Source organism: Podarcis cretensis (genome assembly GCF_951804945.1).
Source record: "Podarcis cretensis genome assembly, chromosome: 12".
In the NCBI taxonomy this organism is placed as follows: Eukaryota; Metazoa; Chordata; class Lepidosauria; order Squamata; family Lacertidae; genus Podarcis; species Podarcis cretensis.
The window spans coordinates 62,707,003-62,731,854 of record NC_137181.1 but is presented as its reverse complement, the minus strand read 5'-3'; the positions used below and the strand labels follow the sequence as shown (position 1 = coordinate 62,731,854).

General features: G+C 45.8%; 1 protein-coding gene and 1 long non-coding RNA gene across 6 annotated transcripts in view; one reads left to right on the top strand and one right to left on the bottom strand.

Annotated features, from left to right (window-relative positions):
- The window catches only part of LOC307199693, a 69,313-nt gene extending 55,612 nt beyond the window's left edge, over nt 1-13,701 (bottom strand). For all 4 annotated transcript variants that reach the window (XR_013832130.1, XR_013832131.1, XR_013832132.1 and 1 more), the window contains exon 1: nt 13,299-13,701. This is a non-coding gene — a long non-coding RNA (uncharacterized lncRNA). The remainder of the gene's footprint in view (nt 1-13,298) is intronic.
- The window catches only part of ADCY1 (adenylate cyclase 1), a 236,131-nt gene that overhangs the window by 200,046 nt on the left and 11,233 nt on the right, over nt 1-24,852 (top strand). Inside the window, exons 9-18 of one of the 2 annotated variants that reach the window (XR_013832103.1) lie at nt 3,860-4,054; nt 5,831-5,928; nt 6,667-6,751; nt 7,636-7,725; nt 10,230-10,486; nt 11,205-11,331; nt 18,809-18,925; nt 20,774-20,920; nt 21,772-21,889; nt 24,551-24,663. Coding sequence is in view for 1 of the 2 variants with exons in the window: in XM_079947528.1 (XP_079803654.1) it covers nt 3,860-4,054; nt 5,831-5,928; nt 6,667-6,751; nt 7,636-7,725; nt 10,230-10,486; nt 11,205-11,331; nt 18,809-18,925; nt 20,774-20,920; nt 21,791-21,889; nt 24,551-24,665 (1,330 nt within the window). In the remaining variant the exon portion in view is untranslated. Of the gene's footprint in view, nt 1-3,859; nt 4,055-5,830; nt 5,929-6,666; nt 6,752-7,635; nt 7,726-10,229; nt 10,487-11,204; nt 11,332-18,808; nt 18,926-20,773; nt 20,921-21,771; nt 21,890-24,550; nt 24,666-24,852 lie in introns of those variants that run through there. The other variant, XM_079947528.1, reaches the window with a different exon arrangement.

Sequence of the window (24,852 nt, the reverse complement as noted above, 5' to 3'; positions counted from 1 at the left end):
TCAATTCCAATCTGTTACCCCCGAGGATGTGGACAGGCTGCTTGGACGAGTGAAACCATCCACCTGTCTCCTTGATCCTTGCCCATCCTGGCTTATAAAAGGTAGCCGGGAAGGGCTGGGCGATGGGCTTTGTGGGGTGGTGAATGCTTCCCTCCATGAGGGAGCCTTCCCAGACCCACTGAAAGAGGTGGTTATTGAACCACTTCTTTAAAAAACATATTTGGACCTGGCCAATATGGCCAACTTCCATTCTTGGGCATGGTGATTGAGCGGGTGGTTGCTGAACAACTCTAGGCATGTCTATAGGATGCAGACCATCTGGATCCCTTCCAATCATGAGAGTGAAACTGCCCTGGTCGCGCTGGTTGATGATTTCCTGCAGGCTAGGGACTAGTTTCCTAGTTCTGCTAGCTAGGGCTAGTTTTCTAGTTCTGTTGGATCTCTCAGCGGACTCTGATACCCTTGACCATGACATCCTTCTGGACTGTCTAGAGGAGCTGGGAGCTTTGGGCACTGTTATACAGTGTTTCCACTCCTTCCTCCTGGGCCATGTCCAGAAAGGGGGGGGGGATGAGTGTTCAGACCCCTGGGCTCTCACTTGTGGGGTGCCTCAGGGTTTCGTCCTCTCCATGCTTTGTAACATCTATATGAAGCCGCTGGGAGAGATCATCAGGGGGTTTGGGCTGGGTGTTCATCAGTATGTGGATGATACCCAGCTCTACCTCTCTTTTAAATCAGAACCAGTAAAGGCGGTGAAGATCCTGTGTGAGTGTCTGGAGGTGGTTGGAGGATGGAGGGCAGCTAACAGATTGAGGTTGAATCCTGACAAGACAGAAGTACTGTTTTGGGGGGACAGGGGGCTGGTGGTTGTGGGGGACTCCCTGGTCCTGAATAGGGCAACTATGCCCCTGAAGGATCAGGTGCGCAGCCTGGGAGTCATTTTGGACTCACAGCTGTCCATGGAGGTGCAAGTCAATTCTGTGTCCAGGGCAGCTGTCTACCAGCTCCATCTGGCACACCAGCTGAGAACCTACCTGCCCATAGACTATCTCCCCAGAGTGGTGCATGCTTTAGTTATCTCCCACTTGGACTACTGCAATGTGCTCTACGTGGGGCTACCTTTGAAGGTGACCTGGAAACTACAACTAATCCAGAATTAGGCAGCTAGACTGGTGACTGGGAGTGGCCACCGAGACCATATAACACTGGTCCTTAAAGACCTACATTGGCTTTGCATAGTCAATGAAGCAGAAGTAGATGTCTTTCTGGAACTCTCTAGCTTTCTCCATAATCCAGCGCATGTTTGCAATTTGGTCTCTGGTTCCTCTGCCTCTTCTAAATCCAGCTTGCACTTCTGGGAGTTCTCGGTCCACATACTGCTTGAGCCTTCCTTGTAGAATTTTAAGCATAACCTTGCTAGCGTGAGAAATTAGTGCAATTGTGCGATAGTTGGAGCATTCTTTGGCACTGCCCTTCTTTGGGATTGGAATGTAGACTGATCTTCTCCAATCTTCTGGCCACTGCTGAGTTTTCCAAACTTGCTGGCATATTGAGTGTAGCACCTTAACAGCATCATCTTTTAAAATTTTAAATAGTTCAGCCTTTGACTGTGTCGACCATGGCAAAGTATGGCAAGTTCTTAAAGAAATGGGAGTGCCTGATCACCTCATCTGTCTCCTGAGAAATCTCTATGTGGGACAAGAAGCTACAGTTAGAACTGGATATGGAACAACTGACTGGTTCAAAATTGGGAAAGGAGTACGACAAGGCTGCATTTTGTCTCCCTGCTTATTTAACTTATATGCAGAATTCATCATGCGAAAGGCTGGGCTGGATGAATCCCTAGCCGGAATTAAGATTGCCGGAAGAAATATCAACAACCTCAGATATGCAGATGACACAACCTTGATGGCAGAAAGTGAGGAGGAATTAAAGAACCTTTTATTGAGGGTGAAAGAGGAGAGTGCAAAATATGGTCTGAAGCTCAACATCAAAAAAACGAAGATCATGGCTACTGGTCCCATCACCTCCTGGCAAATAGAAGGGGAAGAAATGGAGGCAGTGAGAGATTTTACTTTCTTGGGCTCCATGATCACTGCAAATGGTGACAGCAGCCACGAAATTAAAAGACGCCTGCTTCTTGGGAGAAGGGCAATGACAGGCCTAGACAGCATCTTGAGAAGTAGAGACATCACCTTGCCGACAAAGGTCCGTATAGTTAAAGCTATGGTTTTCCCAGTAGTGATGTATGGAAGTGAGAGCTGGACCATAAAGAAGGCTGATCGCCGAAGAATTGATGCTTTTGAATTATGGTGCTGGAGGAGACTCTTGAGAGTCCCATGGACTGCAAGAAGATCAAACCTCTCCATTCTGAAGGAAATCAGCCCTGAGTGCTCACTGGAAGGACAGATTGTGAAGCTGAGGCTCCAGTACTTTGGCCACCTCATGAGAAGAGAAGACTCCCTGGAGAAGACCCTGATGTTGGGAAAGATGGAGGGCACAAGGAGAAGGGGGCGACAGAGGACGAGATGGTTGGATAGTGTTTTCGAGGTTACCAGCATGAGTCTGACCAAGCTGCGGGGGGCAGTGGAGGACAGGAGTGCCTGGCGTTCTCTGGTCCATGGGGTCACGAAGAGTCGGACACGACTAAACGACTAAACAACAACAAAAAACTTTTCCAAGTACAATTCAAAGTGTTAGTGCTGAGCTTTAAAGCCCTATATGGCCTTGGCCCAGTATACCTGAAGGAGCATCTCCACCCCCATTATTCAGCCCAGACACTGAGGTTCAGCACTGAGTGCCTTTTGGTGGTTCTCTCACTGTGAGAAGTGAGATTACAGGGAACCAGGCAGAGTAGTGGCGCATGCCATAAACAGCTATCTGACTTTTAGAAGACATCTGAAATCAGCCCTGTTTAGAGAAGTTTTTAATGTTTGATCTTTTATTGTGTTTTTAATATTCTGTTGGGAGCCGCCCAGAGTGGCTGGGGAAACCCAGCCAGATGGGTGGGGTATAAATACTAAATTGTTGTTGAAGAAGAAGAAGAAGAAGAAAACTGTCCTACCAGAAACATTAACCAACAAATTTAAAATAGCATGAGGACAAGCAAAGAAGGATGGATGTCTTCACCAGGGTGTGGCTTTTCATTCTCACATATATAGCACAACAAGACAATGACCTCCCCCTACCCCCTCAAAAACCTAGGGTTGCCGTATTTCAAGAGATAAAAATACAGACACAAAAAGTTGTTGGCAATCGCCTGATAGACCTCTGCCGCTGCTGAGCCCGAGCCTGTACCAGAGCCATGCCCCCCCCCCAATTTAACCCAAAATCCAGGACATTTGCTTTAACATGTAAAATCCCCCCCTCCTCCCAGATGGGCATTTAGGACCCCAAAATAGGACATGTCCAGGAATTCCCCGATGTATGGCAATCCTACCCCCCAAAAGCATACAAATCAGTATGGCTACTTTGACCCAACACCCCCCTCCCCACATGCTCACAAACAAACTACACTGCAACCAACCACACACAGCCAACCTCTCTCTCTCAAGAGAGGGAGAGAGAGAGGACCTACTTATGTACTGCTGGCACAAAAACCCTGCACAAACACCACACAATAGAATGAAATATCATTCTCCTTCGCCCTCTCTTTTTCCAACCACACACTGCCTATGACAAGAGTGTTTTACACCAAATGTAAACAAACTGTGAAAATGACTCTGGGAACTGAAAATGGAGATGCTGTATGCACTTTTCCTTGTTTATTTGGTTATTTTGTAATACGTACAAGAAATCTTTCGTGAAAACTTTTTTTATATAAAAAAGCTTACCCTGCTGTTTTCTGGTTTTGCCCCAGAGGAGGGCATTGAGGACAGCATCAGAAAAACTCAGGAACCGTTCCTCTTTTTCTACAAATGTTGTGTACAACACTCCTGGAACTCGAGTGAATCGATACATTGGCCGTTTAATAGAGGCCCGGCAAACTGAGTCGGAGATGGCAGACCTACATTTTTTCACCCTGAGGTACAAACAGATTGAGCGCGAGCAAAAAGTAAGTGAGGCTTTTACTAAGTTTATCAGTCAAATAAAAAGAGAAACTACCGCTTGCTTGCTTGCTTGCTTGCTTGCTTTTTTTCCCATTTAAGGTTTCATTTTCCTATATTTTTAATGAAGTATTGGCTTCCCTTTTCATGGAGCCTTTGTCAATATATTGGCCCAAGTCCTCTTCCCTCCTCATTCGCATGCAAAGGGACGAAGTGTACAGCTTGCACAAAGGAAGAAACCCAAGTTTCCCATTATGTCTAAATGCATAATTTGTTCCTTTCAAACACTGAAAATCAGAAGGCGCTCCTCTTCCTGCAGGTTACCTGGATTCTATTGGTTGTTTTGCTTTTTTCCTACTATGTAGTGATGCTTCTCCCCCTTGTGTTCAGGTCGGTTTTATTTTTAGTATTGTATAAAGCTTTGTACTTTTTTAAAAAATAGAAAAGTGTTTTGTAAATAAATGAGTGCCTTGTGCTAGAGCAGCTGGTTTTGGGGTGCCCCCTCCTCCCTCGTTCTCTTTGATTCAGCACAGTAGGGCCCTTGCGCAAACGTGCTTGTGTGCAATGGTAGAGGCCTGCCTGGAAAGCTTAAAGCCCACCACCACTACATGGGAGAGGGGTTGAAGAAAAGGAAATATGAATTGGTGCCGCCCTGGAGATTGACCAGCCGTGGCTAGGAGCAGCTAGGAACTAGGTGGAGTCACAGCCCAGAATAACTAAGGAGATAGTACAAGAATACTTGGCTAGTTTAGATGTATTCAAGTCTCCAGGGCCAGATGAACTACATCCAAGAGTATTAAAAGAACTGGCAGATGTGATCTTAGAACCACTGGCAGTCATCTTTGAGAATTCCTGGAGAACAGGCGAAGTCCCGGCAGACTGGAGGAGGGCAAATGTTGTCCCTATTTTCAAAAAGGGGAAAAGAGAGGATCCAAATAATTACCGCCCAGTCAGTCTGACATCAATACCAGGGAAAATTCTGGAGCAGATCATTAAGCAAACAGTTTGTGAGCACCTAGAAAGGAATACTGTGATCACCAATAGTCAGCATGGATTTCTGAAAAATAAGTCGTGTCAGACTAACCTGATCTCGTTTTTTGACAGAATTGAATTACATTCAATTACAAGACTCTTGACAACCATATGTCAAGAGTGCTCTGATGGTGTTTCCTGCTTGGCAGGGGGTTGGACTCGATGGCCCTTGTGGTCTCTTCCAACTCTATGATTCTATGATCAATCTTATAAAAAGTGTGGACTTTCACACACTGGCCAGTTTCCATTTTGACTTGGAAATGTTCGTTTTGGGGATCTCAGAAGTACGTAAAGGCAAGACGCAGGTGAGGGAGTGTTTTCCTGCAAAGGCACCCACCTGAGAGATGATGGAACTATGCTGAGGCTGAAAAAAAAGACTGGTTCTAATACCTCCAAGTCTCAGGATGAGGCCCCTCCAATCTTTCCCGGTTCCATTTCTGAGCTGGGGAAGGAGGGCCAGACCCACCACTCTAGCAGTGTTTGGTCAGCACACTTCCTCCCCAGCTCCAAATTTTGCAGGGAGGTGGGGAGGAAGCTCATGCTGGATTTGCAAGCACTCTGGCTACTTTTCCTGACCATACACTGACTTTGAAAACTCAGAAAGAAATGATGTGGTCATCAGGGGCAAATCTGGCGAGCACACTTACAGATTACTGCTGTGCATGCTTGTATTTCTGTCTTTAGAACCAGGAGGTGTGATGGATATGGGTCAATAATTGTATTTATGCCTCTTTTTCCCACCTCATTCACAGTATCACCAGCTTCAGGATGAATATTTCACCAGTGCTGTCGTCTTGTCACTGATTCTAGCTGCCTTATTTGGCCTTGTCTACCTTTTAATAATCCCACAGTAAGTGCTTTCTCAGTGTTTTAAATTAAATGCCAAGTAATTTTTTTTAATGAAATCGGAGTGTCTTGGGCAAACATTGGATTCATCAGAAAACTTTATTTCTTACATTCTACCCCACCCCCCAATCAAGAGAGCAGGTTCAGAACTGGATCCCCCTCCCCCACCCTAGTAACCCAGATCCACCAGGACTAGGAGTGATGGATCGTCTTGCCCCACCCTGCAATGGTCTAAGAGCCTCTCCAAGCTATCTCTATTGGTGGCCCCCACGGCACCCCGAACTAGTGAACCCCATAGTTTCACTTTGTAATTAATGAAGAATTACTTTCTTTTGTCTGTCTTCATTGGATGGCCCCTGGTTGTAGCATTGTGTGGGAGGGAGAAAAACCTATCTCAGATTTACACAATTTATGGGGGTCAGGGAGTATTAAAGGAGGAGACAACATACAATATAAATGCATCTCACCAAGCACCACCCACATGGACAGGTAACATGGGCAGATTGATTTCAGAGTCATATAATTTAAAGCACTTTTCTGTGGATGAAGGTGGGAAAAGGCACGCACAGAAAGAATGAGCCACATGCACATTAATCACCTAGGGTGTACCTAGCCTGTGTCTCTTGCTTGCACAAGAAGGGAAAATGCTTGATAGTTAACCCGAATCCGTCTGCCAAGTTCCAGTGAGGAGGTGGTGGTTTTCTGTATGTTCAATGACTCGGCTTCTGCGTGTTCCTCCTAGGAGTACCATCGTGCTTGTCCTTCTGGTGTTCTGCATATGCTTCCTGGTGGCATGTATCATGTACCTGCATGTCACCCGAGTACAAGTAAGTGATCTCAAATGCCGTGGCCTCTTGATCCTCACAAGAGACTTACTAAGCATTGCATCATGTCATATCTCCATCAGGCAGGAACCTGTTTAATTTTATTAGTGTACAGCGCCTAACACAGTGCAAGGCTTATATAAGTAATGTTTCACATTTCTCCAAAGCAGAAGGAGGCTCCAGAGGCAACCTTGATAGCAGGTCAGGGGAACCTTTGGCTAGCCCAATGTTGCTGAACTACAACTCCCATCATCCCTGATCATTGGCCATGCTTGCTCGGTCTGATGAGAGTTGTAGTTCAGCAACATCTGGAAAGCCAAAGGTTCCCCTTACCTGCTATCAAGGTTGCCTCTGGAGCCTCCTTCTGCTTTGGAGAAATGTGGCATCCCTTTTATGGCAATGTGGAGCCATCTTTGGCAACAAGATTGGGTGGGCAAAGCCACAACTGCAGTCCCTCTTCATCCCAGCCCCATGCATGCATGCACACATGCAGGCAACCTCCACCCGCACTTACTTTTCCCCACTGACACCAACTTCCCTTCCCAACATTCTTGCATTCACCCTTTACAGTTTTACTGCAGACTTAAATTAGTTGGTTTGTTTTTTAATCACAGTCATGAGGCTTTTCCCCAGACTCCTTTTCCAAGTGGGAGAATGAATTGCTAATGCTTAGCCTGTTGAACTTATTATGAATAGGAGTCTGCTGAAATAAGAATTAGCTTGCATGAATGTGAAGACATATCTTTGTGAATGCACAACAAACAAATTTTATTGCGCCAAATGAAATGTAAGGCATCAGTTTCATTTTTTGTTGTTTTTTACTATTTTATAAATAACATACCTACCTTGTTTTTGAATTAACAGAGACTATTGTTTTTGTCTTTCAGTGTTTTCCAGGGTGCCTGACAATACAAATTCGAACGATTTTATGTGTTTTTATTGTAATATTAATTTATTCAGTGGCACAAGGCTGTGTGGTGAGTGTATAGGAATGGTTGTCTAATTCATGGAGAGACCTGCCATCCCCTCAGTTTGCTCTGATTTAAGTCATTGAGATCATTTCCATTAGCATGCTAACCCCCTCATATATAATTGCCTTATCATATAAACAGCTGACTATAATTGATGTGTCTTTTTGAAACTGAAAACCTATATTCTTCTAAGTCCAAGAAAGCTAAATCATTCTACATTTTATTTCTCACTTTGGCTTTTGCTGCTAAGAATCAGTTTATATATGCAGCAAAATCTGGTTGTAATGTTTTTCCCGGACTGTGTCATTTCACATGGAAGTGCGCACTGCAAGCTTTTGAATGCTTCACCATGGAAGAAGATTCCCTACAAGTAGAAAACTAGCATGATGCCAGGCTTTCATCCTGACTTGCTGTTTTTCTGTACATAAGGAGCTTATTTCATGGGAAGCACATAAGCATGCAACTCTGTAGCCTGAAGCAGCACAGTCAAACGTCTCCACATTATCCTGCATTTTATTGTTGGCACTGCCCTGTGATCTTATGATGAAGGGTGGTATATCAATCAATTCAATCAACCAACCAATCAATCAATCAATCAGTCGATTTTGCTGCATGTTACTGACCTTGAGTCATAAATACTGGGGATTCTGCCTCTATGGTGGGTATTACAAGTGATTACTGAAATGATGGAAGGGTTTTTTTGTTTGGTTGCTTCACAAACATAGAACAGAGGTTCTTTCCTGGTCTGCCCCGCAGAGGACCTTAAGGTCCATGAATAATCATAGTTTAGAGGTCCTGGGCCCTAAGGAAGTCAGACTATCCTCCACCAGGGCCAGGGCCTTCTCAGTGATGGCTCCAAACTGGTGGAATGCTCTGTCCCAGGAGACCAGGGCCCTGCAGGATTGAACTTCCTTCCACAGGGCCTGTAAGACAGAGCTATTCTGCCTGGCCTTTAATTTGAACTTAGCCTGATCTTTTATTCCCCTTCCTTCCTCCCCATCCCCTTTTTATGAAGGTTACTCGCTCTGGGATCTCACAGCTAATTCTCCCCTGGTCTCCTCGCTGGCCCAAATAGAACTTATTTAGCCAGCTAGCCCTGGTGATCATCTAATCACCTTTGGACTTCCCTATTCCCATGATCTTGGGCTCCATGATCATTGCAGATGGTGACAGCAGCCACGAAATTAAAAGACGCCTGCTTCTTGGGAGAAAAGCAATGACAAACCTAGACAGCATCTTTAAAAGCAGAGACATCACCTTGCCAACAAAGGTCCGTATAGTTCAAGCTATGGTTTTCCCAGTAGTGATGTATGGAAGTGAGAGCTGGACCATCAAGAAGGCTGATCGCCGAAGAATTGATGCTTTTGAATTATAGTGCTGGAGGAGACTCTTGAGAGTCCCATGGACTACAAGAAGATCAAACCTATCCATTCTTAAGGAAATCAGCCCTGAGTGCTCACTGGAAGGACAGATCCTGAAGCTGAGGCTCCAAGACTTTGGCCACCTCATGAGAAGAGAAGACTTCCTGGAAAAGACCCTGGTGTTGGGAAAGATGGAGGGCACAAGGAGAAGGGGATGACAGAGGACAAGATGGTTGGACAGTGTTCTTGAAGCTACCAGCATGAGTTTGACCAAACTTCGGGAGGCAGTGGAAGACAGGAGTGCCTGACGTGCTCTGGTCCAGGGGGTCACGAAGAGTCGGACACAACTAAACGACTAAACAACAACAACATGCCCTAGTGGAGATCAAGCCTGTCAGAGAGAACAGGCTCATGCTCCATCTGCCATTCCGGTGGCACCTGGAAGTCTGAAACATGGATACATCTCACCTTTGTGGTGGAGTGCAGTTCATCATCCTGTGCAGCCAGTCACTACATTTCCCAAATTTGTTTGTGAATTGAAGGGCTCATAGTTTTATAAAAGCAATGGAGGAACTTGGAGGATCTTGTTCCAAATGTTCTGCTTCACAAATGACTGTAATCTATTAATTAAATTCTTCTTGATTTTCATCCAACGGTGTAAATGTCCCCCATTAAAGAAATAAACAGGATGTGGTCATCCTCTGAGGCCCTTCTGGGGTCTGGAGTGCAGCAACATGAGAACGGGCCTTTTCTGCACTGGCTCCCCGTTTGTGGACTGCTTTCCCCAGGGAGGCTCATCTGGCTTCTTTGCTACATATGTTTAGGTGAAAACATTCCTCTTCTCCCAGGCATTTGGCTAATTAAACAATCTATGGACTTTTAAACTGTCCATAACAACTTTTATTTTTGTCTGCTACCATGTTATGTATTTTTGTGTTTTTATATTGTAAACTGCCTTGTGATCCTCAGGTGAAAGGTGGTATAGAAATTTACCTGTTTTTTAAAAAGACTTGATAGCAAATGACACATTTAGCATCACTTCTAGATTCACCCCTAATGCTGTTGTCATCAAGTGGAGGACATGTGTGTTTGTGTGAACATTCACCGTTGAAACTTTTCATTCAGCTCTCAACTCCGTTTCTCCCTTAGGTTGGATGTATGCCTTGGGTTTGGAGTACTAATTCCAGCAGCTCCATAGTTATCATTTCTTTGGGTGGGACAAATAAGACAATGAGTGAACTTCCATGCGATGCAGCCCATTATGCATTTCTCTCCTGCGTTGTGGGGACTCTGACCCTGGCAATATTTCTACGCGTATCTTCCTTGCCAAAAATGATCCTCCTGCTTTTTGTTACAATTTTGTACATTGTCATTTTGGAACTCAGCGGATACAGAAAAGCAGTGGGGTAAGTTCATTGCATAATTAAGGAAGAGTTTTGTTGTTTTCATATTTTGCCCCCACACCTTCAGTGCAAAGTAGAGATTCTAATGTATGTGGGAGATGTTGAAGTACAGGCCTAAACTAGCCTTTAAGTGCATAGTCCTCATTCATAACCAAAACAAAGTTCACATCAATGCAAACTGCATTATCCCTTGCCTCTCTCCTCTCCCCATGCTCTCTCTAAATTAGGGTTGTAAGGTCCTTGGTGCAAAGCAGCGCTCTGTTTCATGTATTAACTATGCAAAGCACCTTTATACTGATGACACTTTTTAGATAGTCTTAATAATGGTTTTGTGTGTCTGGTATCTGCCTCCAGCACTGCTATAAGCTGGGATTATTGTTGAAGTAAAAGACTTCGGTGCAGCTCCTCATTTCCTTCATCCTGCATTTCAACCTAGCATAAGCGAAAGATGACAGTAGAGGAATCAGGAGAGAGGCAGACGCACTTGTGAGAAGTGAGGAGACTCCTGCTCCCTTCTCCACAAATCTAGAAAGACCAGCCATTGCCTTCTTTGATGGCGGCTGCCACTGCTTCCTCCCTCTAAGATGGTTGGGATTCAAGACTTGTAGTGTACAAAGGATTTCATGGAGGTTCGTTGTTTTCAAGCACTTTTTGAAAATGACAGTGGTTTTTTTGTAAAAGAAAAGGAAGGCTTATGTGCACATTTTCTTTCTTTCTAAAGGGGTGGCTCTTTTTATATTCGTGGCTATGAACCCATCTTGGCCATCTTGCTGTTTTCCTGTGCTTTGGCACTTCATTCCAGGCAGGTGGATTTGAAGCTACGTCTCGACTACCTCTGGGCTATGCAGGCAAGGAAACTTTTCGCCTTTCTAAAGCACAATGTCAAGCTCCTCTTTTCTGTTGCCTCTTATTGTATACAAGGCTATAAAAACCATTTAATTTAGCAAGAATGGGTGTGGAAATGTGGCAATAAACATAGACTGTACCTGCATGAGTAGTTGCATGTCAGCCCCAAGTTATCTTCCCAGGTAGCTTAGCTTTGCCTTCCTTTCCCTCTCGCTCCTGCCATTTGAGAGCCTGACCTCTGCCAGCAGCCTCAGCTCCAGCCGGGCCTCCTGCTGCTCCTTTCTTCCCCACAGGCCTAGTCAGTTGCCCTCCAGACTGTCAAGAGGGGATTTGTTTTGATTAGGTTTCCATGAATGTTGGTCTTCTGCTTCGTCAAGTCCTGCACTCGCACTTTGTGTCATTTCCAAACAGTAACTGTGCTGGTTTTTGCTCACCTGCGAGTGACCACTTTTATTCTTGATTCTTTGTTTCCAGTCCTATTCAACATAGTTGGTTTTGCCCACTTACTCAGTATGACACACTTTCATTGCTGAATATGCAAATAAGCCTTAGGTGATTGTAAAGATACTACTGCCTCCCTTTAATGAAGCAAAGCAGTTATTGGGTCCTGGCAGCAGATTTTTAAGTACCAGAGGCTGGGTGGGTGCCTAGGATCCTCCCCACAAATCACCATAAGAGAGGAACATGGTGCTGCCCTTCATTTTGTGATTTTTGGTGGTGGGGGAGAGGAAGGCTGGACCCCCAGCTTCAAGCAGTGCCAGCAGGCGCATTTTGCAGCCTTCTTGGAGATCTCAGAGAAGGCACCGCTTGAAGCTGGGGGTCCAGCCTTCCTCTCCCCCACCACCAAAAATCACAAAATGAAAGGCAGCAGTAATCAATACAAAATCACGGATGTTTTTTAAAAAGAAGTACTGGTTTTCAAAAACCAGAATATTCATATTTTCAGATTGAGAGTGGGTCCTCTTTCTTGTATCTGATCCCACAGCCTATGAGCTGTGAATGCCACACTTCCCTAGCGCAGGAGTCAGCTTTTGGCAGCCTGCCAAGTGAGGTTTCACTTTTGCTGCTGAGCATCTGGATTTTGTATTTAATTTTTTAAAATAAAAAAAAACATTTCACATTACATCCAATAATGCTCCCCGCCCCCGCCCCCCATAAAGGAAGGCGAAAGTAACATTTGCATCTCTGGAAACTGAGCAGGAAGAATGAGAGCAAACTATAAACAAACAAAATGTCAAGAACATCTATGAGATAGAAGACAAAGGCCTTAGCCTAGAATACAAATAAATAACACTCTTATTCATCTAACCCTGTGGTGCACCTTTTGATTCTGCCTGAGACCTCCTGTCTAAATTACAGCAAGAACTAAAAGCTTATTTCAAAAGTAAATGATGAGGGCAGAAATAAATATTTAAGGGATCTTCATTTCTAGTTTGTAAAATGCTGAAGTGTTGAAAAAGTTTGGCACAATATGCTAAGCAATGTAGCTTTGCAGTTAAAACAACAACCGTGTCATTCTATTTTAAATGATGACTTTGTAAAGTAGAATGTGGTCCTTTTGTAAAATTGTTTTTCCCCACAACCAAAAAGTTACAGGAAAAAGGGAGGGGGAAGATGTTTGTTGGATAGTGCCCTATGCAGCGCTTGGGATGATGGGGTGCAGCGATAGGGTTGAAAGCAAGGGATCAACTAATATAATATGGGGAAGTGGTTTCTGCCACAGCTCATGGCTACTCTCCTTTCTGTTGCCCAGTTGGGAAGCCAGTGATAGTGAAGTGAGATTCAGGGAAACATGGAAGCCTTCTTAAAAAGATATTGTGAAGAGTTCCAAAAGGATCTCTCCAAACTAAATGAATGGGAAGTCAAATGCCAAAGTCAATTTAATGTGAACAAGTGTATTGCAGCGATGTTTGCCAGGGCAATAAAATCTTAATTTCACACATGTGCTCATGGACTAGCAGTAACAGACCTGTTTTCGTATTCCTAGGTGGGCTCCCAGAGAGGAGAGGATCTTGAAGTCTCTACTCCTCTTCCGTGTGTATTTCAGTGCCAACAAAATGGAAGAAAGACTTGCACCAAATAGAATCAGAATCATGGAATTGTAGAATTGGAAGGGACCTGAGGACCATTCTAATCCAACCCCTGCAATGCAGGAATGCTCCCCACAGTCGTCCCTGGAGACCACTGTGAACCATCAACCACCAACCTTCTGGTCCACTGTTCCAGTTGCAGGAGAATCAAACAAGTGACTGGTTTCCCACAGGCCAGTCACTATGAGAACTGCATGCCAGACTAGATGAGCCATTGGCCTTCTTATATGATTCTAATTCTTCTTATATTCTTACAGTTTGATTTATGAAGAATAAAGATTTAGGAACTGTAATGGTTCTAGGGGTTGCTCATGCGTAAACTGGCGCCACACCTGGCTGGGTTGCCTGAGTGAACCTCTTCTGTCCGGACAGCCACTCACCCGTGGCTGTCTCAATCGCTGGCAGAATCTGTCAGTGGGCGTTTCTTAAACTTCTTCCAGCAAAGGAGCTCTTTGACGCCTAGTCTCCGCCTATCTCCCTGCGCGGAAGCCTTCTGCGCAAGGAGGGTGTGGGCAGCGGAGGACCCTTACTCTCCCCGCTGGTCCCCGGCAAGGAGTCATGGGACCGCCTCGCCGATTCCCCCATCTACCCCCTTCTCCACTGGTGCTACGCTGATTCCCTTCCCCAGAAGATGGGCTGCCTCCCCCCATCCCGGGACGCTTTCTGGAATCCCTCTGGAGCCCGCTCTCTCCCTCCGGCCCTGATGGCAGTTCCCTGACATCCACCTCCTCCCCAGGACCCCCTCCACCCCCGGTGCGATTTTCCGACACAACCTCCTCTCTCTCCTCGGCCGACGATGCGGGGAATCCCCTGAAGGAGCTGTCATCATCCTCTGAGGATTCCAAACCAGCCTCCCATCCGCTCAGATCTCTTCCTGCAGGTTGAACCTCCCAGTCTGATTCTTCTCCCTCGGACACCTCCTCTCCCTCCTCTTTGGAGGCAGGAAAACCCACAAAGTCACCTTCATCGTCTGTGGGTCCAAATTCTTCCTCCCAGAATCTAGCTAGTGGTTTGGCTTATCTGGGAACAAACTGTGGAATTCTTCCACCAGATACCCATCATTGATTGATTCATCGGGGACCCACGTGTTTTCCGACCTGGGTTCTCCCTCCCAAGCTACCAAGTACTCCACCTGGCGACCTCGCCACCTTGAATCGAGTATTTCCGTGGCTTGGTTACAGTGTTCCCTCTCCTTTACCCACGGGTGGGTGGTGACTCCTCCCTCCCGCCCCGGAAATTCCTGCCCCTCCCTGTACGGTGAAAGTAGGGACCTATGGAACACCGGATGTATCTTCATGCTGTCAGGCAACTTGAGTTTGAATGCCACTGGGTTCACCTGCTGTATTACCTCAAAAGGCCCCAGCCGCCTCGGCTGCAACTTCTTGCACCCTCCCGTCAGGGGTAACTCTTGGGTTGACAACCACACCCGGTCTCCCACACCCGGTCTCCCACCCGTATGGCCTCCCCCTCCCGACGGTGCCTGTCCACCTGCCTCTTGTAAACTTCCTTGGCCCGCTCCAAGTTCATCCTGAGTTGCTGGTGCAAGGCCTCCATTTCCTCCACAAATTGCTCAGCCGCAGGTACACTCCATCCTTCCTCCCCCCTCCCCGGGAAGGCCCTGGGGTGACACCCATAATTGGCCATGAAAGGGCTCATTCCCGTGGACACATGTTCAGCGTTATTGTACGCAAATTCAGCCAAAGCTAATTTCTCTACCCAGTCGTTCTGTCTCTCACTGACGTAGCAGCGTAGGTATTGCTGGAGTATACCGTTCGCTCTTTCTGCTTGTCCGTTGGTTTCTGGGTGCCTTGCCATCGAGAAACCCACCTTGACCTGTAGCAAGCTCATGAGCTTCCTCCAGAACCGGGAAGTAAATTGTTTCCCGCGATCCGAGATTACCCTCAATGGATTCCCCATGCAGTTTAAAAATGTGATCCACAAACAGCCTGGCTGTCTCCTCTGCCATTGCCGCATGTGAGCAAGCTACGAAATGGCACATTTTTGTCAGTAGATCGACTACTACCATGACTGCTGTCTTCCCCCTTGACTTGGGCAGATCTGTCATAAAATCAATGGACACCACCTCCCAGGGCTTTCCCGGTGTAGGTAAGGGTTCCAGTAACCCTGCGGGGGCAGCCCTCTCCCCCTTAGCCCTCTGGCATCGGTCGCACCCTCGTACATATTCTCGTACGTCTTCCCTCACCTTGGGCCACCAGAACTGCCTGGTGACAAGCAGTATGGTCTTGTGCTGTCCAAAGTGCCCAGCTGTTGGGTTGTCATGGAGTTAAGTACCTTCCCCCTCAAAGTCTCCCCCGGTACATACAGTGCCCCCTGGCGTGGAATTGGCATTTTTCCAGCTTTACCCACAACTGATGCTTCTGCAATCTCTGTAGCACCTCCCTGACGTCTCTGACGTGTTGCTTCTCATTGTCCGAATAGATTAAGATGTCATCCAAAAAGGCTACGCAATTCTTGTACAGCAGGGGCCCCAACACATGGTGCATGAAGGCTTGAAAGCAGGCGGACCCCGATTGTAATCCAAATGGCATGACTAAGTACTCAAAAGCCCCCAGGGGGGTGAACATGGTTGTTTTCCATTCGTCCCCCTCCCTTATCCTAATCAAATTGTATGCTCCCCTGAGGTCCAGCTTGGTAAAAATCTTCCCCTGCCTCACACGTGTTAAAATGTCGTCAATCCTGGGCATTGGGAAAGTCACGGGTTCGGACACCAGGTTCAGGGCCCGGTAATCCACGACTAGCCTGGGCTGATTAGTCTCTTTTGTCCACAAAGAACACCGGACTGCCCCCCACCGCCTTTGATTCCCTTATGAACCCTCTCTTCAGGTTCTTGTCAATAAACTGCCGCAACTCCTGCATCTCCCGGTCTGACATGGCATACAGCTTGCCCACCAGCAACTGAGCCCCTGGGAGTAGGTTGATTTGGCAGTCGAAGGGCCTGTGGGGGGGTAGTCTATCTGCCTCCCTCTCGCTGAAGACCTCCTTCAAGTCAACATATTGTGGTGGCACCTCCCCTTTTTGTTCCAAGGCCAGCCCAGCCACCCTGGCCACCGTCATTATTGGTTCCTTCCCTCCCAGACAGTATTCTAAGCAGTAAGCTGACCCAAAGGTGACTGGCCGCTGATGCCATGACACTACTGGGTCATGCATTGCCAGCCAGCTCATTCCCAGTATTATTGGGGGTCCTGCCAGCGTGGCCACGTGAAAGGCAATGGTTTCCGTGTGCCTGGAGACCCTCATTCGCATTGGCGATGTCTGGTGTGTCACTTCCCCTCCCAGAAGTTCCCTGCCATCGATGGTGGTCACCTGCAAGGGAAAATCTAGTGGTAACAGGTGGAGTTGGTGCTCCAGAGCAAAGTCTCTGCTGAAGAAATTACACGAGCTGCCCGAATCTAGCAGTCCCTTCACTTTGATGGGGTGCCCATTCGGGAGTTCTAGCACCACTTCTATGGCTATAGCTGCCTTGGGGGGGTCAGGCTGGGGCACTTCTATTGGTCGCTGGCCTGGCTGCTGCCCCTGCTGGTTGGCAGCCAGGCGTTGTTGTTTCCCTGCACCTGCCCTTCCTCCCCCTTCTCATCGTGCCCTGCAGCCCCCACCATCCCTTGCCAGGCTTTTCGTTGTGGGCAGACCTTAGCAAAATGTCCCGGTCGTTGACAGAGGAAACACTTATTGGTAGTTTTCCGCTCCTTTCCCTCCCTTTTCCGACCTTCACCAGCGTTTGAAACTTCGCGTGTGTGCCATCAATTTCCATCGGCTCCGCCACCTGGGAAGGCTCCCTTGGCATCGCAGGAATGCGGTTGTCATGGAAACGCTACCCTCTTATCTCCCGCTTCTCCTGAGCCCGCGCTTCCTGGCATACGCCGATCGCAAGCACAGCCTTTGTGAGTTCATCGACCGCGGCCGGGGCGCTCTGGACAACTCATCCTTCACTTCGGGGGATAAACCCGCCTCAAACAACATTTGTATCGGTTCAGAGTCCAGATCCCACCCGAGCCTGTGGACTAACATCGCAAAACGCGACCAGTAGTTCCTGACGGACTGGCCCCCCTGCTTGCACCCCATCAGTTCCCGCCGTGTCATGCTTTGCTCAACCTCGCTGGAGAACATCGCGTCCATTGCCTGGTAGAATTTCTTAAGGTCCTTCAAGGCATCATTCTGCGTCGCCATTAGGGGCCTGATCCATTCGCGCGCCCCATCTTGCAGATGGCCCACAATGAAAGCCACCCTCTCCCCGTCATCAGCAAAGTCATTTTTCTGTAATTCCAAAGCGTACTGAACTTCCGTTCGGAAAGCATTGTCGTCTTGGGGCTTTCCCCCAAACTTGTGTACCAGCCCCGGTACCTTCCTTGCGATGGGGGTGGTTCTGACCTGTGCATCCTGAGCCTGTCTCTCCTCCAGCTGTGCCGTCAGGGTAGCTACATGCGCTTCCAGGTCTCGGTTCCTCTCGACCAGACCTTGCACCACGGCTTGTTGCTCCATCTCTCCGGCTGTCCCTGTTTGGCTCATTGTGCTGCCTCTCTGGGGCTGCGCACAAGCAACATCAGAGACTGACGGATTGCTGTAATGGTTCTAGAGGTTGCTCGTGCGTAAACCGGCGCCACACCTGGCTGGGTTGCCTGAGTGAACCTCTTCTGTCCGGACAGCCACTCACCCGTGGCTGTCTCAATCGCTAGCAGAATCCGTCAGTGGGCGTTTCTTGAACTTCTTCCAGCAAAGAAGCTCTTTGACACCTAGTCTCCTCCTACTCTCCCTGCGCGGAAGCCTTCTGCGCAAGGAGGGTGTGGGCAGCAGAGGACCCTTACTCTCCCCGTTGGTCCCCAGCAAGGAGTCATGGGACCGCCTCGCCGATTCCCCCATCTGCCCCCCTTCTCCACTGGTGCTACGCTGATTCCCTTCCCCAGAAGATGGGCTGCCTCTCCCCATTCTGGGACGCTCTCTGGAATCCATCTGCAGCCCGCTCTCTCCCTCCGGCCCTGATGGCAGTTCCCTGACAGGAACATACCCAAATCTATTCCAACATCCCTTTGCACATTCACCCAGAATTTTCTGTTCCACCACAACAGGTTTATTTTGCACAAGTTTTTCTTCCATTTGGTTGATTAATTCTTGTAGTTAGTGAAGAAAGAGCATTACGGTGAGCACTGGTTTGGGCCTTGGCTTAGCACAGCATGGGAAAAGAAAAAGCTTGAGAGAAGCGGAGCAGCATCTCACTCCTCGCTTGGGAGCTGACAAATTTACAGGGTCCCAGTAACCTATCATTTGACTTCGCAAGTTGTGTGACCCAGATCACTCTCTCCAGTGGTATTTCCTCTCTACCAAGTGTGTTCAGGACTGCAGTTTTTATTATTTAAAGCACATTTTATTTTCATAGGCAGAAGAAGAGAGAGATGATATGGAAAGAGTGAAACTGGATAACAAAAGAATTCTCTTCAATCTTTTGCCAGCACATGTTGCACAGCATTTTCTCATGTCTAATCCAAGGAACATGGTAAGGAATATGAGTTTTCAGGGTTGTTTCCTACAACAAACCACAATAGATTGAAAGCACAAATCAGATCAAAATTAAACTTTTAAAACATATTAATAACAGCAAAGGGAAAACTGCAGATAAATTCCTGGGGAAATAAAGAGGAATCATACAGGAACCATGCCCAAAGCATACTGAAACAGGGTAAGACACACAACAAAGATGGATGGATGCATGGCATGGATATCCGAGGGCAGGGTTACTGGGTTACAGAGAAGGCCCTGATGCTGTTCCCACCAGCCATGCGGAGACACACATGAGGCGTCTGATTACTTCAGTGGATGAGTAGAATCCTATTAGAGACATCCCTTGAGGTTTCCTGGTCACAAACTGTTCAGTGCTTTAAAAGTGATGACCAACTCTTCAAATTGCAGCCCCAAACTACCTATCTGTCAGTGCTGTTGACATTATTAAACCTTTTTTAAATCTGCAGTAAAACTCGGAGTCTAAGCTGCATTCTTTGTGAGAAAGCCAGTATACCTGTAGTCTGTCTAGAGTTGATCTTGGAATGAGGAGAGCTGGGTTCACATCTGCTCTACCATGAAGCTCACAGCATGGTCTGGGCAAATCATCATGTCTCAGCCTAGCTAGCCAACTTCACAGTTGTAAAGACAATATAATGTGGGATTTACCACCCTCTCCTCTTTGGAGGAAAATCAGCTTATAGATGTGCTGAATAATAATACTTAAAACGTGGCTTTGTGAAGATCCCAATCTCATGTCGGATGTGGGTTGTTGTAGTCATGAAAGAATAATATTCCACCCCGATTAAAGCAAGTCAGAACATACACAATGTATTTAAATATACAGTATTTTCTTGTTGATTTTATTTTTATCCTGCTCCAAAACAGAGGCAGATTATACAAATCATTTGCTGCCTTGACTCCAATGGGAGCAGGAGCAGGATACACATTTAATAATTAATTATAAAATTTAGTGATGGGCAATTTATTTCCTTCCATTTATATCCTGCCTTTCTTCCATCATGGAACCTAAAACAGTATACATATGATTCCCAGAGTTGCTTAGTTTTCAGACCATACCCCGGGATGAAGGATACAACCCCATGATCTCCAGAGGAAAATGTCAGTATATGGTCAATGACTTAAAGTTACAAGGAGCCACAAAGGAGGCCTTGCCTGCGCCTTCATTCTTCAAAGGAGTCTACTCTGACCCCCTTGTGCATTAGGGGACAGAGGAAGGGTGAGAACAGAATCAATAGGGGCAAGCCTGTTCCCCTCAGTGATTTGAGCACCCTGGCTCAAAGTCTTTCAACATCCTTTTTTTCACAACAACCTTAAAGTTGTTGCTGACGATGTTGTCTTGAATTGGACTTCTTCCAGTCTAAAGATAAACAGGGTGAGCTTCCCTTGCTCTGTCCCAGCTTCTGCCAACCTAGCTGTTTGAAAGCATACCAGTGCAAGTTGATAAATAGGTACCTCTGAGGCAGGAAGGTAAATGGCATTTCCATGTGCTCTGGTTTCCGTCACAGTGCTCCGTGCACCAGTAGCAGTTTAGTCTTGCTGGCCATATGACCCAGAAAGCTGTCTGTGAATAAACCCTGGCTCCCTTGGCTTGAAAGCGAGATGAGCATCACACCCCATAGTCGCCTTTGACTGGACTTAACCATCCAGAGGTCCTTTACCTTTTACCTTACCTGATCCAGTCTAATTTAGTTACACTGGTCCCATTGAAATAGATGTGAAAAGTTATTATTATTAAATTAAATTCATTGGAAACTAAGTGCTTATTCAGGCTGGATCCAAGTATTAGCTTGCTATAACAGAAAATATAATTTGAAAATTTCAGGACCTGTATTACCAGTCCTATTCACAAGTGGGAGTGATGTTTGCTTCCATCCCAAATTTCAACGATTTTTACATTGAACTGGATGGCAATAACATGGGAGTTGAATGTTTACGCCTCTTAAATGAAATTATTGCAGATTTTGATGAGGTAAGCATTCTTTCATTCAGTCTGCCTTTTCAGGAATATTTTTGTAAGCTCATCATCATGTTGAGAAGGTCACACTCTTAAAATTATCTCACAGTTTGCATTTCATTCTAATTGCGTTGGCATTGCCAAACAAAAAGTGAAATGTTCCTAGTTTTATGAAGACAGAAAATTATTCAGAATTAGGCCAAACATTGACTATCATCTTAGCTTCTGATTGAAGGGACATCCATTGATCCCCCTTCCCCATTGGGGACCCGTTCCTCCAGCCAAGCCTCCCCAGTGATTCAGTAGCTGACCACGTCAGAGAGAGATCACACCATGTACCATTTTTTTATTCCATGCTGTCCCGAACACTGCTTTGGCTGTACTCAAGCTGTAATCTTTTATCCGCCTGCCAAAGTGTTCCTCCCTCTTAGTGCAAATTGGTATCTCCCAGAATAGTGCAGGATCCAGCCAGGCAGAAACACCACTACAACACTTTGGTAAGGAGGAATTTGGGTTTATACAGCATGGCAGGTCAGATATTCTTTGCTGCAGTTATTAAACTATTTCTACAACCCCCCTGGCTTCCTTGTAGCAAGCTGGTAAAGCAAAAGTTGGTAAGATTAATTGTGCAGTAAAAAATAACAAATTCTTACAATTTAGGCCTATAGCAAATCACATCAGGATTTTTGAAAATCCTATCAGGTACAGTATCTTGAAAATGACCAAGTGTCTCATTTTGAGCTCACTTAAGTCCTTAGGAAATTGGTTGTAAATGTGAGATAGCACAAAGGCTTGGAAATGATAAGAGGAATATGCCTGCACAAAACTCTTCTTTCTTGCCTAAAATATTATGTAATGTTTAACAGTTTTATGTTTTAAACAAAGCTTATGGACAAAGAATATTATAAAGACATTGAAAAAATCAAGACGATTGGCAGCACATACATGGCAGCCGTGGGACTTGTACCAACTACTGGCACCAAGGTAATGTGTTTTTTTACTTCTTAATGCCTTCTCTAAGCGTTTTCACAAATGATACTAAGAATGCTGTTAGAACTCATTTAGGCTGGTATACTTTTATACTAATGGATTGCTCAGATTTATTTAGGAAACAGGAAGCAAGGCAGGAAGCCTTTCTTGGCGAATTCCCAGGTCTGTTTGGCCTGTGGATTTTTCAAGCAAACTTATCAGAGACCTGTTACAGATAGGTAGCCGTGTTGGTCTGCCATAGTCAAAACAAAATAAAAAAATTCCTTCCAGTAGCACCTTAAAGACCAACTAAGTTAGTTCTTGGTATGAGCTTTCATGTGCATGCACACTTCTTCAGATACACTGAAACAGAAGTCACCAGACCCTTCTATATAGTGAGAAGGTAATAAGTTGCAATTCAGCAGCTTGTCTTTCCAGTCTATTTCTGAAATTCCTTTGTAATAGAACAGCTACTTTGAGATCTTGTATAGAACGTTACAATTTAAAACCATGGAGAGACCTGGTCTGAACAAAGACATTGGATTCTTATCTCATTATACATGACAAAGCCATTTTTCACCTTCTCACCCCTTGCTTTTTCCTGTAAGACCTATTGCAGTCGTTAAGAGTCGTCAACAGGCTCATCATAGCTATCTGCCAATCACCCAATCCCACCACCCTTCTGAGTAATACCCCTCCCCACCTTCTCACTATATAGAAGGGTCTGGTGACTTCTGTTTCAGTGTATCTGAAGAAGTGTGCATGCACACAAAAGCTCATACCAAGAACTAACTTAGTTGGTCTTTAAGGTGCTACTGGAAGGAATTTTTTTTATTTTATCAGAGACCTGTTCCAGTTCAGGAGGCTACAAGATTTCCCCTAAGAACCTGAGGTTTTATATGGTGTTGCTGCTTTCCAAAGGAAATGAGGGCAATGGCCTGGTCCTAGTGCAGAGTGTTCAGATAGACTCAGATCAGCTTCTTCCACCCTGAATATTTGATAGTCCCCTTCCAAAAGTTGGCCAAACCCTTCAGATACCAGCCAGAAAAGAGAGGAGAAGAGGAGGAGGAGTTTGGATTTGATATCCCGTTTTATCACTACCCGAAGGAGTCTCAAAGCGGCTAACAATCTCCTTTCCCTTCCTCCCCCACAACAAACCCTCTGTGAGGTGAGTGGGGCTGAGAGACTTCAGAGATGTGTGACTACCGCAAGGTCACCCAGCAGCTGCAGGAGCGGAGACGCGAACCCAGTTCACCAGATTATGAGACAACCGCTCTTAACCACTACACCACACTGCCCTGAACTATTTGATACCTTTCCCAGTACATATCCTCAAAATCCTTCCCTTTGTTCCCTTTGAGGATTTGGGGGTTCTGAATGAATGGTGTATTTTTTCAGTGGTACCGCTAATATTGGAAACCCATGAACTCCTTGAGAGTAATAATATCATTAAATGGTGAAAATAAACACAACTCCACAAATGTAACACCTAACAAGCTGTTAGGCTCCATTTGGAATGCATCTCACTTAATCTTATGATTGCAGGGTATCATTAATAGATATCCTCACAAGAGGATCTAGCCATGAGGCCTGTGTACTCTCTGCAGTGCGGGGGGGGGGGGGGGGAATCCAGCCGACAGGAGTCCTCATTTGGCATGTGAGGCCATTTCCCCAAAACCATGCCCTGATATGTGGCATACAGTGGCATGTTCATTCTGAGGTGCACTTCCAAGCATGTTGCGATAGAAACTATTTGGAAATGCAGTTCAAAAGCAATGTCTCTCAGTGCCCATCAGCATTTTGAAGTGCATTTCCATGCAGTTTCTATTGCAACTGTGTGGATGTGCATTTCTAAGGTGTTGTCTCTCACTTCCCATCAGATGCTGAGGAAGAGCCTTCAATGTGCATTTCCAAGCAGTTTCTGCTGTAAATGCCCTTCAAAGTGTTTGAACAGACGCCTCTAGGAACCCCACAAACAAAGTATGTTAGCAATAATCTTCTCCTGCTGTTGCCTTCTCCATTTTATGTATTTCATAAAATGTATACACAGTTTGATTATTAAAAAAACCCAACCCACTCTACAAAAAGGATAAAACAACAAAATTAATCAATAAGAGCAACCATAACTTAAGATCTTCAAAAAGCTGAAATAACAATAAGCTGAAACAATAAATTGATCTCAGTAGGCAGGGAGTTCCAAGGTGCTGGGGTCACCAGACTGAAGGGGTATTATGGGGCACCTGCAGCAGCACTGATTCCTCCAGTCAAAGCAGTTGAGTGGGCCCCTGTGCGGTGAGGCAGTCTAGCTGTTGGTAGACCAGTCTTCTATGTGTGGGGCAGACAGGGTGTGTCTCATTCCTCCTTAAAGCCCTCTGGGCCCATGGCCACCAGCCTTATCCACAGTGGGGCAGGTCTTGTGGAACAGCTGCCCTCAGGAAGGGGTTCTCAAGCCATCTGGAGGTCTCAGAGAAAATGTTGTTAAGACAGACTCTTTGTATGATTTTTCTAAAATAATAACGTGCTTCTTGTTTGTTTGTTTGTTTGTTTGTTTTAAAATGTGCTTTTAACTTAATAGCTTATTGTGTTTGAAGCCACTTGATTTCACTTCAGAGAAAGACAGGGAAAGCACATGAAGAAATAAATAATGTCTAACCTTTTTTAAAAAAAAAAATCTAGGCAAAGAAATCAATTTATTCGCATCTCAGTACACTGGCTGATTTTGCAATAGAAATGTTTGATGTTCTTGATGAAATCAACTATCAGTCTTACAATGACTTCGTTCTTCGGGTTGGTAAGTCATACTTTTCAGGAATTAGGGGTTGACTGGTTGGTTTTGTAGCATGCCCTCGATGATGTATTAGTGGTGAATTTCTACTGGACCATCCACACTCACTGTTGCTGTATTTGTTGTTCTGCAATGCTTCCCCTCTTTTTGAGCATTATTGCTATCTGAAGGGGCATTCTTGCACTTTAGCACA